At 49.3% G+C, this 14894-nt stretch overlaps 1 protein-coding gene across 4 annotated transcripts in view; it reads left to right on the top strand.

Annotated features, from left to right (window-relative positions):
* The window catches only part of FHDC1 (FH2 domain containing 1), a 40243-nt gene extending 26377 nt beyond the window's left edge, over positions 1-13866 (top strand). For all 4 annotated transcript variants that reach the window (XM_080673930.1, XM_080673931.1, XM_080673932.1 and 1 more), the window contains exons 9-12: positions 1380-1450; positions 4234-4351; positions 7712-7876; positions 9633-13866. In XM_080673930.1, coding sequence (XP_080530056.1) covers positions 1380-1450; positions 4234-4351; positions 7712-7876; positions 9633-11699 — 2421 coding nt within the window. In that variant the 3' untranslated portion in view covers positions 11700-13866. The remainder of the gene's footprint in view (positions 1-1379; positions 1451-4233; positions 4352-7711; positions 7877-9632) is intronic.
* Positions 13867-14894: the final 1028 nt, after the last annotated feature.

Consider the following 14894-nt stretch of genomic DNA (forward strand, 5'->3'; position numbering starts at 1 on the left):
CAACCTGGGTATGTGCCCTGACGGGGAATCGAACCCCCGGGTGCATGGGAGGACGCTCCAACCAACCGAGCCATCACTTCCATTTTTGACTGGGTCTATGTGATGCCAAAGGAGCTAGTTACAAAGTGAAAAATCAGCCCAGCACAATTATCTCTTTGTTGTTAAATTATCTCAAGTAACGAATTGTTCCGGTTTGTCTTGGTTTGTCTTTCCTTCTTGCAAGGCCTTGTTGTTTTGACAGCAAATACAGCGACGTAGCTTTAGCCTGGGGAGGAAGCTCTGTCATGTGATTATTTCAAGTGTGAGCTTCAGATGGGGCAGAACTGAGAGAGTTGGCAGAACTGAGAGAGGTTGAGTTGTCATTTATGAGCTGTAATCCCTCAGACAAGTTATTTATAAAAAATATATTTTTATTGATTTCAGAGAGGAAGGGAGAGAGATAGAAACATCAATGTTGAGAGAGAACCATTGATTGGCTGCCTCCTGCACACCCCACACTGGGGATTGAGTCTGCAACCCAGGCATGTGAAAGGGAATCAAACCCTGACCTCCTGGTTTCAGGAGGTCATAGGTGGATGCCCAACCAATTAGTTATTTAAACCTGAGACCCTGGATCTCTTCATCCAACGATGGGGATAGTGATACCTCAAAGCCAGGTAACCGAGAGGCTCACAGAGGTAATTCCGTATAGTAAGCTCTCAATTATGACTATAGTCTTCCAGGTGGAGGCCATGTTGACCTTAGGACTAATATAAAAGCTAATTTGCATGACATTAAAACCAGAAAATAGGTTCCTCCTCCCACATGTCTTACTGGGAGGGACTCTCTGGCAGCCCTTTTAGATCCGTGTATCCAGGTGTGTCCTGTGTCCCTGCCCATGTGGGGAAGTTTCCCGAGTTGTTAATTGGTGCCTTTATACCTGCCTTCCTCGTACTCTGTGAACAGGTGAAGAATCCAGAGTCTCCATGGCTTGGGCACCTTCTGATTAAACTCAGATTGCAAACTGGTTTAACCGCTGAAGGTATCTCGGTCATTCAAAGGCACACTCACAGGTATGGGTGGTATTTAAACAGGACATATTGGATTCTCCGGGAGACAGTGGGCCCTGCTAAGCCGCCACCTCCTTCCCCTGAGTTTTCAGGCACATTAGTTATGTTTCATGTCAGCATCAGTTGCTCTGGGAAGTTACATGTACAGTGAGAGTCCTGGCATTCTGGTAGATCTTACTAAGAACATCGGAGCTCCTGCCTCAGTGAATGGCTTTGAATGCATCAAGGGTAAAAACGGGAACAGTGATTTTAAGGTTCCTTAAAGCCTGAGCAAATGATTTCCTTCCAGTGCCATCTATATAGTGAGAGAAAATTCTGGTTTTGTTTCAGGAAGCCCAAAAGAACGATGCCATTCTTCTAAACTTTTCTGAAAAGTTACATCATGTTCAGGAGGCTGCTAGGTAAGCAAGAAAGACTGAAAGTGAATTGTGAAGATTTAAGGGTTTGTGTTTTTTCAACTATGAAAAAACACACAACCCTTCTTATGAAAACTGATGACTGTTTTATAACTTCTGGATTCAGGTGTGAACTTTTAAAAGTTTTGTCTTACTGAACTTTCAGACCTTCTTTTCATTTGCTTACAGAGGTGTGTGTGTGTACACCTTTGAAATTTGGGGGTTTTGAAAAATTAATCCTTAGTTTTTTAATCTAAAAAAGACCTATTGCCATCTATTCTAATGAATATCATCAGTGTAAAAAAAACAGGGATTAAGAACTTCAGCTCCCTCCACACCCAAAAGATAGAGCTCAAACAACATAGCCTATTACCCTGGGAGCTGGTATGTTGTCATTCACACTGGCAGGGCCATCCATCACTGTTTTCCTGGTAGAATCTAACATGGTACATTTATTTTCTATTACATTAGAAGTTGGAACCATACCAAGGGCTGTGAAAGGATTTTGTCTTAAATTAGTCACTCGGCTTTACAGAGAAAGTATCTACCAAGCATGGAGCTCCATTTCTAACACTTTAATTTGCTTCTGATCCTAATATAGTCATGTGTTTTAATGTAGCTCTAATCTGTGTCTACATGCTAGCTCGAGTTCTATGTTTTCAAATTTATAATACACATCCCTGCATCAAAGCAGTAAGTGTTCAAAAACTAGCTTTTCAGGGGAGAAAAAGGGTCTGATTTGTATTATTTGTTGATTTCCATGGTGTAAATACTACTATCATAGCGGATTCCAAGCTACCAATGTGGCGTTACTAAAGCGCAGTTGGGAAGAGATGCCTGTACCCATGTCACCTCTTGTGATCTGGCTTCAGCCCACCTCTTCATCCGCCTCGTTCATGGGTTTATTTGCAATAGTCTTTATTGCATCTACTCATTATCTGAGTGACTATATCCAGTTATGACGCAAACCACATGCATAAGCACATGAACCATAGCTCTGCAGGCCAAGCCCTGTCGTTGGCCAGTGTCTCTGTGATGATTTGTGAACATCTAACCACAGATGGCATCTTTCCCAAAGTGGGACCATCAGTCAGTCCAAAGGTGTGAGCAGTTCGTAGTTCATGTTTACTGATAGACAGATTATTCCCCCAAAAGAATGAGCATCTTTCTTATAAGATATAAACTGTTTTCGTTTTGAATTACTAAAAGGAATTGGGAATATTTATTCCTCCGACTAGTATAGAAATGTTACTAAGAGACAGAAATAGAGAAATAACCATTACTTTTTTTTTTTTTAATCTTCACCCAAGGATATGTTGTTGTTTTTTAAATTGATTTTAGAGAGAGGAAGGGATTGAGAGAGAGAAATACCGATCGGTTGCCTCCCATATGTGCCCTGACTGGGGATCAAACCCACAACCTAGGGATGTGCCCTGACCAGGAATTGAACCCACAGCCTTTTGGTGTATGGGACAACACTCCAACCAATTGAGCTACCCAGCTAGGGCAACCAGTACAGTTTTAAACTGATATTTCTGGTCAGAGTTAGATGGGGAAGTTTAGCTAGCTATTATTGTCTTAGGAAAACCCTATTCAGTAAGGTCTGTTTATTTGAAGTGGAAGGTGAAGTGCAAACAGACCATAGATGGGTGTCAATGACCATTGAAGGCAGAAGACTTTATTGCAAAAAAAAAAAAAAAAAAAAAAAAAGTTAGAACTGACAATGGCAGCATGAAAGCATCCAAATATATGAATTTGCTAATTGAACTCCCCCTGGATTTTAAGGGTCATCTGTGTTCACTTTACCAGGTGACAAAAACATCATTTATGCTCGACCAACCTGGATTTGATATAAATAACAAAAGCCTTTGCATGATTGTTAGTTTTCAGCAAAACAGAGCGCTTCCTCTGGCTGTCAGTGGCCAGCCGCATGATGTCCGCTCAGTATCTCCATATGACCCTTAATGTCAGGATTATCAGCACACGCTGCCTTGCTTTTCATGAGTTAGAACTTCTGTATTTGTGTTTCGTGGCCAGAGGAAAGTGCATCTGAGTCCTGCTAGCTTTTAGTTTTTCAATGCTTATTGCATAAAGGTGTTCAGACAAGTCCCATGGTTTTGGTTAGCTCACCAGCAAGAACACAGTTGCGTACATTACAGCCTGTTCTCTTTGAACCAGTGTGTGTCTTTAGGAAAGAATCTCCTCTTTAAAAACAACATAAGCAACAACATAAGCAGGCTGACAGCTGTCAGAGGGCAGGGGAGTGGGGGGACTGGATGAAAGGTGAACAGGTTAGCCAAAGAACATATATGCACAACCCATAGACACAGACAACAGTGTGATGATGGCCAGAGCGGGGGACTGGGTGGAGGTGGGCAAACCGGGGGGTGGAGGGAGGGGGAGATGGGGACATCTGTAAGAGTGTCAACGATAAAAATTAGGTAATAAATAAGTAAAAAACATAGGAGGAAAGTCTAAATACAGGGATAGGTTAATGTGTTCGCAATGGCTCCCTCCCCTTCTATTAATTTGCTTATTTTTTATAAATTTCTTTAATGCCCTAACTTAATAGAACGTAGTTGGACCCTTATCACTGCTTCTGCATTCGAACAGATATGTGATAGTTAATTTGTGTTTGTTTTCTTCTTTACATTCAGTGTTTTGTATTAGATTCAGGTGTGTCTGCCCTTCTGTTTTTAAGATGGACCAGCAGTTAGACTGGTTTGATGTGCCCACATGACACATGACTCCCCGTTGCCAACTGCGCGCTGTCCCCCTTCTTCTTCCAGATTGTCTCTGGATAACACGGAGGCAGAACTGCACTCGCTGTCTGTCAGGACGCGGTCGCTGAAGGAAAACATCCGGCGGGATGATGAGCTCTGTCAGCAGATGGAAGAGTTCCTTCAGGTCTGTGGGTGAAGCAAGTCAGTGCCTCTCACTTCATCGTCCAGCAGCTCCCTGAGGCGGGTTGCATGTGCCTGGGTGTGTTCAGGGAAGCAGTAGGTTCCCATTCATATTTTCCCCCCCAGTCAGTAAAGGGAGCGTCTTAGTTCAATGCCCATTCTTGGCTGGATTGTTTTTGAGCAGAACATACTGAATTTGGCCTCCACTTCCTCAGGTAATTGTTAGGGAGGGGGCTCCTATGTATCACTGCTCGATGTGAAATGGTATCAGGTTAGGGTGCTTGCTTACCCTGGCAACTCAAGTTGTGGTTCTAAATCCTGGTTTCCGGGTTCCCGACTCCCAATCAAACTGGTGGGCGACAGAACCAAAGTCCCACAGAACTCGTAAAGATACCTGAGAACCTGGACTGTTGTTCTTCCGCTTGTGTTTACTAAAGACACAGGCTGCGTTTTGGCATGTTTTATGATGAGAGCAGGAGAACACGGTCGCTGTGCCTATCACCACCCGAAATTCATCAGCCCAACAGGGTGTGTCAGGAGCTGCTCGGAATAACAACAGAAAACAGCAGAGTGGACCTGTTTGTGACAGCTCACTGTGACTCACTAATCACACAGTCTGACATACTTCTTTTATCTTCCTCATTAAAAGGAAAGAGTGGCACCTTTTCACGCTCTCAATCTTCAGGGAAGTGGTGTGCTGCCTTAAATGCCAGTGCTTTGAGATTCGCGGGGTGGAATCCAGGTGCCAGGGCTGCCCTTGGCACCGGGAAGGAACACTGTGCTCCGGAGGCTCGTTCCAAACGAAGCCTGTACCCGTGTACTCGTAATTAAGCTGCAAATATGATGCGCTTCAGTTTCTTCCATCTGCAAACATTTGATTTTGTTTGGCTCGGTTGGGATTTTATTCTTTATCATTAAACATGGGTTCCATGTTTTCTTTGAAATATAACCAGGCTCTGATTTTCCCCTTGAAAGCACACAGATTTTTCTCAAAGTGTAAGAACAAAGCAAACACCGGCACAGAGACCCCTACCAGTGGGTAGGAAAACGCTCAGCAGTGAGCACATTCAGACAACTGAAGCCGATCCAGAAAGTCAGGGAGAGGGCCCACGGTGCAGGACGTGAGAGTACCGGTTGCCTCACTCCTCAGTTCTTACACTAAACATTAGTGCCGTATGCCAAATAGCCGACAGAAAGATCTTCAGTGAAAAGCAGCTCTTTCTTAACTGCACCTCCGTCTTAAGGCAAACTTGTTTTAACCCTAAACGCTTCTTCCTGGTAGTCATTTTTAGCTGTGTAAATTAAAATGTTCCACCCCGCTATTTATTTTTATTTAATTCGATTTCTTTAAATAAGGGGATACAATTTTTTGAGGGTAGGTTCGGGTCAGGCAAGCAAGGGCTTGGAATGCCAGTCTGAAAACCGCGGCCTTTTGTGCTCTAAGCCGTGGGGAGTCGCTGGAGATTTTGGAGCAGAAAAAATGACAGGACCACCGTTTTTGCAGATCTCTTTAGGACTTTTGACCTTTTGGGTGTGAAACACCAAGCGAACTGGTTTGGAACTCAAGTTAGAGATGGAAAGTTGAATTTGCTACACTGCTAACCTGTTGTCATTCACGTTTTGCCAGTGTAGCTTTGGACTCTTTTTGTTCCTGGCCCCGATCATGTGGGCAGGGTTCAGGAAATAATGACTCTGAGCGTGGTGACTTGTCAGACCCATATTTGGACTATTTCACTTTCCCAAGTCCTGAGGGTGACTGCAGTGCACTGACGTCGTTTCTTCCCCGTGTCCTCTCAGTCCCCTCAGACTCCAAGGATGAGGCCCATGAGGTGGAGTAAATGCCTATGTAGATTCTTGTCAAGAGTCCTGTTTTGCTGCAGTGGAGCTGTTCTTGGCTGGAATCCATCTTTCCTTCTGTGGAAGAATGACAGGCAGGGATATGTCCTTTCATTAATACCCTTCTCTCCATAGAGAAAAATATACCATGAATGCACACACTGCCTTGGGCTACTGGCTCAGATGGTTACTTTCTCTGGTATTTGGTCTCCTAAATAGTTTTGAGAAAATAGCATCCTCTTGAGTGTGTTTGGTATAGGAAGAGGGCTTTCAGGGGGAGAGTGTGTGGGAGTGAGTGGGAGGGGATGCGTCTTCTCAGAACTTGTCTCTAGGTTCTGTAGCTCCAAGCAGGTCCAAGCAGCGCTTCCACTCCTCAAGGGAGGGCAGCCTGTATCTTCGCCATTTCCCAGGCCTGTCCCCCACGCAAAGAAGTCTCCAAGTATGTCTTTATGAAAACATGATACAAGTGATTTCCTAAAGTAGTAATCTGTACATCCCTTCTTCATATAAGCCGTGTAACCCAATGGAAAAGAAAGCGGCACGAGGCTTCAGTGTGGTCCCGGCACTCAGTGCCCAGGGGGCTGGCTCCTCAGACCACGCTGCTTCCTTATTTCAGCTCAACCTTTGCTGTTCCTGAGCTGCGTCAGGGAGTGTGGTTGTGCCCCTTGGCCCCAGCAGATCCCTTCCTGAAAGGGTTGGTTGGAGTTCCTTGGAAGAAAGCAAGCTTCTTTTACTCCCACTTCTTGGTTGAAGCAGTAACCTGAACCTGTAGGGGCCCTGGAGACTTTGTCCTAGAAGAATTCGGAGACCATGAAGAAGTAAAGAGGATGGATTTGTACAGGCAGAAATTCCTAACCGTGGCTGCCTATCAGAATTTCCTGAGGAAGTTTTCATAAGATATGCAGGCTGGGTCCACCCCACAGCTACACAGTGGCATGGACTGTAGACCCAGCACCCCAGCTGATGTAGATGAGCACCCCTGGCTAGGAAGCCCTTGCTGGGACCTTGGTCCAGGCACGAGGGCTTCAGTCCCGAGGGGTGACCCTGACCCTGACATGGCTCATTTGGAATTAAGTTTAAACTCCCTGCCAACAGGACAACTCATCAATAGAACAGTGACTTCTACGTCCCTAAAGTACACTTGGCCAGTATAACACCCAGTTTTAAGAGAAGGAAAAACATACAGAATATAAATAATAATATTTATATAAATTATTAATAAAGGCAAGTGTACACCTATGTCACTTTTTCAGTGACATTAAAGGTGAACGTTTCCTTGGTGGCATTCTACAGGTGAAGGCCCTTCCATCTCTTCTGTTGCTCCCAGGCCTCACCCAGGAGCTCACCTTGCTTCCCCAAAGGTTGTGTTTGGGTTGAATTATTGTCCTTTTGGCTCTGAGCACATTGGACACGCAATAAGCCTTCCCTTTTCTGAGACCTGAAACTGAACCCGGGAGCACCCCTCCCCTGGGCACCAGCCTGCCCGCCGACTGCTTGCCTCAGCGTGTGCTTGTCTGTCTGCCCGCAGTTTGCTGTAGAAAAGCTGACCGAACTGGAACACTGGAAACGGGAGCTCCAGGACGAGGCCCACACCCTTATAGATTTTTTCTGCGAAGACAAAGAAACGATGAAACTGGACGAATGCCTTCAGATATTTCGAGACTTTTGCACCAAATTCAGCAAAGCGGTTAAGGTACGGAAGATGGCATCTCTGTATTTTCTGAGTGGTTCAGATTTTTGTTTTTCTTCTTCCAGACCCAGCCAGCCTTCTGCCCATGGCAGGGAGACGGTTGAGCATTTCTGGGGGTTCAGGAAGGTCGGGCCCAGGCAGCGTCACCAGGCTCTCGGTCAGGATGAGTGGGAAGTGGTTCTGCCACCCCAGGCCCGAACGCTTCCGTTATCATCAGGTGTCCAGCATGTGGGGACAGCGGTGGCGGGTGGTAGATGCCAACATCTGCAACTCTGAGGCTCAGACCATTACCCACTTTAATGCCCTAAAAGCCATGGCAACCAGGCTGTCCTTGGCCAGAGCCGACTTGGGAACGCTCAGATATCTAGGGAACGTGCTCTGCTGCCTGAGCCCACCTTGCCCTTCAGCCATCAATTCCAGGCATCTCTGAGCTCATTGCAAAAGCCAGAAAACTCTCTGGGTTGCTTGGCTTTGCAAATAAAACTTTCATTTCAGTGAAAAACAAAGCACCTCACCTCCCTTCCTTTCTGGTGGTGATGAGAAACCTAATACGTGTACACCCTCTCTTCTCTATATTTCAAAAGCAGACTTGCCCGTAGCTGAGTTTCTTTGAGGGGCTGGTCCAATTTCTCTCCAGCCATAAGTTTCTTGATCTCTCGGTCCCTCCTTCCTCTGTCCAACTAAAAGAAGGAGGGTCAGCCTCTGGCCACGTTTACGCTCCCTTGTCCAAGCAGTGAGCTCAGCAGGGGAAGCAGTGGTGGGTGGTAGGTGCCAAAGAGGCTCTTGCTGAGACCCTCACTCCCAGTTGGAATCCTATAGGCTCTCGGGGCCACCTGTGTGATGCTCTTAGCCCAGCCACCCCTGAGAGCCAAGAGCTGGCCCCTCCCCCGGCACCGGCAGCCAGCCGGAGCCAGAGCCTCACAGAAACTTGGACAGGAACGTCCGCCATTTGCGGAAATGGACTTTCAAGTAAAATGTGCTACCGATAACAGATTTGGGTGGTAATTTCCACATATTTCCATGACAGGAGTACATTCAAAGTGCACAGCCAGGCAGTAAAGTATGCTTGGTTGTGTGCAGTTGTTCTGGTTCCAGAGGACTGGCCACTCAGAGCAGGGTGGAAGGTGGAGGATTTGTAAGGCAAATCCTTCTCTCTGGTTGTGGGAAGGGCATGGGGCAAAAGGGACCGAGCCACCCTGGCATTTCTGGTGTTTGTTTTTGTGTGTGTGTGTGTGTGTGTGTTTTTTTTTTTTTTTTTTCTACCAAGGAGCAGTCCGAGAACAGAGATTTGAAAAGCCACTCTTAATACCTTGGGTGTCCATCATTTATGCATCCATACCCCCACTAGGTAGAATGTGCTGCACAGGAGTGTGTGTGTGTGCGCGTCCGCGCGCGCGCCCATGCAAGGACCAAATTGGGTTTCCTTGGAGTTGAGGTCACAGGTATAAGTGGAGTTATAGCCCACATTGTGGGGACAGTGCCTTGACCTGAAAGCTGGAAATTGGGCCCAGGGATCTGATGACAACCTTAGAGGGACTTTTGGGGCCAGAAGTAGTGTCTCCTCTGGTCACCCCCACATAGCTCTGAAGAACCTAGTCCCCACACACAAGGACAAATGCACAGTCTCCCCCCGATGCCCATGGCCCAGTCTCTCCTCCACCATGTGTGTCTCACTGCGGTCTCAGGGTAGGTGGCTCTGGAGTGGCACGGGTCCTACGTGTCTGATGCATCTTTGGGCTTCTCTCCACCCCTTGTTCAGGACAACCACAACCGGGAGGTACAGGAGCTGAGGCAGCTGCGGCGGCTGCAGGAGCTGGAGCAGAAGCGGCGTTCCTGGGCGACTGGGGAGCTGGTGGGATTCGGCCGGAGCAGCAGTGAGAATGACGTGGAGCAGTTGGGCAAGAAGGGTGCGGAGGACCTGCCCCCCTTCCTGCACCGCAGGCCCGTCAGCCCCTCCTGCCGACGCCCCAACATCCGCCGCTCCCGCCTCTCCCTGGGCGCCTCCGCTGACCGGGAGCTGCTGACCTTCCTAGAGAACTCCATGGGCAGCCCCGAGGAGGCCAACAAATTCAACAGCTTGCCCCGGAGCAGCCCTCGGCTGGCCCGGCCCACGATGGCTTGGAGGGAGTCTGGGGAGCCGAGGGACCAGGGCTCTGGCCACACACACAGACCTCAGGCCTCCGCAGGCCAGGAGGGAGCCCCCGACCCATCCTCAGCTTCCTGTGGCCAGCTCCTCGCCCCCCAGATGGAAGACTCTGCTCCAGTTTTGCTCCGAACTCGGCGTAGCGGGCTCAGCATGCTCCAAAAGAGGAACAGCGAGCCTGTGGGCCTGGCGTCTCCCTGGTCCCCTCCACTCTCGCCATTGGCTCTGGGAATTAAGGAGCACGAGCTGGTGACCGGGCTGGCCCAGTTCGACGTCCAGGGTCCTAAGGACCCAGAGGAGACGCCCCAGCGGAGCCCAACCAACTTCAGTCCAGTGGAGCTGGCATCTCCGGAGGATGGGAGCATGCAGCCCCTCGGAGCAGGCACTGGTGCTGGCATTGGTGCTGGCAACGGTAGCCTGATGCCTGTGGGTACAGGTGCCCAGGGGAGTCTCAGTGCAGCCCTGCAGGGTGACGGGGCGGCCCCTGATGAGCCCAGCACCAACCCTGAGAACAAAGACCCTGGGCCTCTGTTCTACTTCTCGGATACCACCGACTGCTCGCTGACCTTGGACTGCTCAGAGGAAACTGACTCCAGGCCTGGCGGTGGGGAGCTGGGGGAGGCCGGCCAAGGGGATGGCTCTGTGTCCTCTGGGGCAGGGGAGGCGGGTGGCAGCCAAGTGTCCTCCAACCCTCTCTCCAGCCCCCCTGGGGAGACCCCTGTTTCTGCTTCTGCAAGGAGCGGGCCCAGCTGCAGGGGTGGCCTTTCCAGAGACAGATCCTCCAAAGGGAAGGAAGTGACCACACCAAAGAGAAACTCCCTCAAAGAGGCGTCCCAGGGAGCCCCCAAGCCTGGGACTGTCCCGCGAGGCCAGGGGACGGCGCCCAAGCCCGTGCGGACCTTGACCTCCTCGGAGAGCGAGAGCATGCGCAAGGTCGTGCCCATCTCTAGGGCCAGCAGGGGCTCCGCCGGCTGGAAGCAGCCCCCTCGGGAGTCCCCCAGCGGCCCCCAGGAGCCGTGGTCACGCCGAAACTCACTGAAGGGCACCTCGGACACGTCACCCAAGAGGTCCTCAAAGGGGCCTGTGGTGGTCGCCGAGGTGCCCGAGGAGCAGAGGCCGCCGCGAGGGAGGGTCGGCTCCTGCGGCACCCGGCCGGGCAAGGAGCCCGCCCTGCAGCCCAGGGGCTCCCTCAAGAAGCCCAGCGCCAAGCCCCTCCGGAACGTCCCCAGACAGAAACCCGAGGAAAATAAGATCTGCCGCTCCAATTCCCAGGACCCCCAGAGCCCGGGAGAAGAGCCCAAGCCCCCTCCACCAACCCCCAGCGTCCCCCGTGTCCCATCCCAGGTCCCAGGCTTTGCCCGAAACACAGTAGCCTCCTCATCTCGGTTCATGAAAACAGATTCTCTCCCTGTGACCAAGGCCCCCGGCCTCACGCGGACAGTCTCCCAGCGGCAGCTGAGGATGAAGGGTGGCTCTGAGGATGCGGTCCCCAAGGACAGCGGCACTCTGCGGCGGGCCAACAGCTCCCGGGCCCCCAAAAAGTGTCCTGAGTCACCAGAGGGTCCTGGTGCCAACATGGAGGCCTCTCTGAAGGCCAGGAGGACGGGGGAAAGGACCTCCTTCAGGCAGAAAGACTCCGGCCGGACCACACTGGGGAAAATCCTCAATCCCTTGTGGAAGTGATGGGTGCCTGTCCCCCTCACCTCCTGGGCTCATATGCGGACTGACTGCTGTGAAAGGCCAACACCGAAGGACTCTTCTACTTCAAGGGAATCGCCGGGGCCACCTGCTAGTGCTCCTGTCGTTGAAGGCACACTCTGGGAGGCCTGTGGACTGCCACCTGCAGCACCGACGCCTGCCATGGAATCCCCATGCACCCCTGTCCTGGACCGGCACCTCCCGCACACACCCCAAAGTGTGCACAGGCAAACACTCTACGCCAAAACAAAGACTCGAGCTTGTGAAATGGCATTCTTATGCAACAAGTAAACAAGGAATTTTGGCCAGTTTTTAGAAATCAGAGGCTTATTTTTCAATATAAAAATTCAGTGTTTGAGTTGGTTCCTTTTGCAGAGTGAATGGAAAAAAAAAAGACGAAAGAAAAACTGCTTTGTATGAAGATGTTTTCATCTTCCTGTGTCCCCTGGCCCCAGGTTCCACCTGCCCGCACACCGTCCGTGGGCTTCGCCATGAGCCCTGGGCATCCTGTGGTTGCACCGAGTCCTTGAGACTCTTCCTGGCTCACCTCCCCCTGCCTGACTTGGGATGAGGGTTTGCGTGTGAGCAGGAGGGAAAGTGAGACTGGTGGGTGGAGACCGGTGCTCCTGTGGCTCCGTGTGCGCACCGTGGGCAGCGGGATGGGCATTTTGGGGGCCTGTGGCTGCAGGAAGGGCCTCCCTACAGATGGGTGGCAGGCAGCCCCTGGGAGAATGCGGGATCTTTCAGGATTTAGAAGTGCCATATTTTCATTGGAAGTCATGGGGGCTGTTCAGCAGATCACACGTCCCCCATCCCATGTTTTCGCATTTGTGTTTCTATTGTACAACTGAGTGAAGGCTGCTATGACTTGTGTTCGCTCTGGTTACAGGTGTGGACAAACCTTTCTGTCTCCCAGTCTTTCTTCTACCTCTTCTCTTTGCTCCCAGCCCTTCTTGGCTCATGTGACCTGGAGCCTGGAGTATCTCTCTCTATATCTATCTATCTCTATCTCTCTCTCAACAATAATATTTTTAAAGGTTGACGTCTATTCTTTGGTACAGTGGTTTTGAAATCCTGAGAAAAACCAAATCAAGTTTTTAAAATTAGAATAAAAAGAAAATAACTGTTAGAAGAATTTAGATCATTAGGGAAAATTTGGAATAAAGGCCTTCATTCAGAAGAAAGGTGGGTGCGGGGGGGCACTTTTTTCTACCCAGTTCCCACTTCACTATTTCCCTCTGAGACTACTTGGGAAATGGGGGAATTCTTGAAACTTTTTTGTTTTTAAAAAATTGCCCCCCCCCCCCCATTTTTGGTCACTTATTAGTGAAAACTCATTTCAGATCCAACAGAGGTAGACGGATTTAGGCAAATAAGATGTGTTACAGTCTCCCTCCCATACAATTTTGCCTCCCAACCAAATTAATTGAAAACTTGACTTTGATGAGTCCGCTAAATTAAAAGGGTAAACTTTATGGTAGAAGAAGGCACCTGACCACAAAACCTCTTACAGAAATAGCCCCGAGTAGGTATTTCTGGGGCTCCACAGATATGGTTAATGGGAATCCTGAGCTGTTTCTCACCATCTCAAAAAAACTGAGAAATCATATATTTAACCATGCAGACAACAGCGGTCAAAACATAGGGCCCATGAGTGGATGGGAAATGGATGAAAGAGGTCAAAAGTTTGTGGATAGAGAGGGGGTCAGGACTCCTGGTGGGACTCTAGGGACCAGGGTTCAAGTCCCTCCGTGTTCCACCGCTGATACTACGTAACTTGGGCAAGCCACTCCTTGTCCCTAAGCCTCTGCTTCCCAGTCTGCAGCAGTGGGGGTATGGGCTCCATGATGGTCTCCAGGGGTCCTTCTAGCTCCAGCAGTCCAAGTCATAAACAACCAGGGACTCAGCTCTGCCCTGGGACCAGCTTCTCAGAACCAACCCCCTGCATCTCTTCAGCAGAGGCCTCCCGCAAAGGCCTGCTCAAAACACCTCCAGAATGAGTTGTTGCTTTGAAATCCACTAAGCCACTTCCCTGAGAAGTGGTGTTTTATTTTACTTAGCCCTGTGGACAACTTCTGTGTTTGCATCTGTACGAGCAGGTGATCATTCTATTACCTTTTATTGGTAGTACGCTTCGACAAAATAATTTAAGTATATAATGGAGAAATGTAAATAAGTTTCTATATGAAATTGTTTAAGATGAACAATTAAGATGTATTTAAAGGTCCATTTATATGTTCTTTTACGTAACAAGTAGTTAAATAAAGTTCCTGTTTATGGGATTGTGTTTTTTCTTGATGCGCGCATGCATGTGTGTGTGTGTTGTATGTGTGTATGAGAGAGAGAGAGAGAGAAATCCTGGCAGGAGAGGAAGGCAGGATGCAGGAGGTAGGAGAGGGTTGGAATACAAGTCTTGTTCTCAAATGGTTCAAGAGCCAAAATTAGGCTGTTGGTGTGTTTCCTTAGTAGCGCAAAACCTGCATTTAATCAAGGGCCTTGCGCCAGACCTGTGGGAAAGCAGGCGTGCAGCTGACAGGCAGGCCATCGGTGGAATGTTCAGCACCTCGTACATGCTCACATTATTCCACGTTTGGGGCCAAGTTTTGTGTAATCTCCATGGGGCCGGCAAGTCTGGATCTGCTGCTGTGTGTCCTCGTGTGTTTTGGCTCAGGACACTATTGGGAAATCACAGCTCACTGCTGAGCTGCCTCAGGAATGAGCAGAGAGGGAGGAAGGTGGGGTTTTATTTCAAATGCAGGGTTGATGCTGCTTTGAAAGGAAAGGCGGGGGGAGGGGAGGGGGGCATGTGTGAGACCCACCTCATACCTTGGGCTTTCATATCAGGCGCTAGGTCTGGTTACACTCCTGCTTTATCTGGAAATGGTTAAAGGAGTAGCCTTGGGTCAGGCACCCATGGGTGAGAGCGTAGATGACGTCTTTGTGAGTTGCTGCTGGCCCTATGACATTTAGAACCTGGTTTTGCCTGCTAGAGCCTTTTATTTCCGCAGTGGGTCCCAAGCAGTTTTCTTTTTACCCTCTTATTTGAGGGCTGTCACAAGGACGCTGTGATGCAGTCCTCCTCCCAAAGATAGGTGCTGAGTTCAAAGGGACCACAGTTTCCTAATTGTTCGTTCCAGATTCTGAATGTTTATGTATTGTGGTGAGAGGCTCCGGAATAAT

Source organism: Plecotus auritus (genome assembly GCF_963455305.1).
Source record: "Plecotus auritus genome assembly, chromosome: 6".
Taxonomy (NCBI): Eukaryota; Metazoa; Chordata; class Mammalia; order Chiroptera; family Vespertilionidae; genus Plecotus; species Plecotus auritus.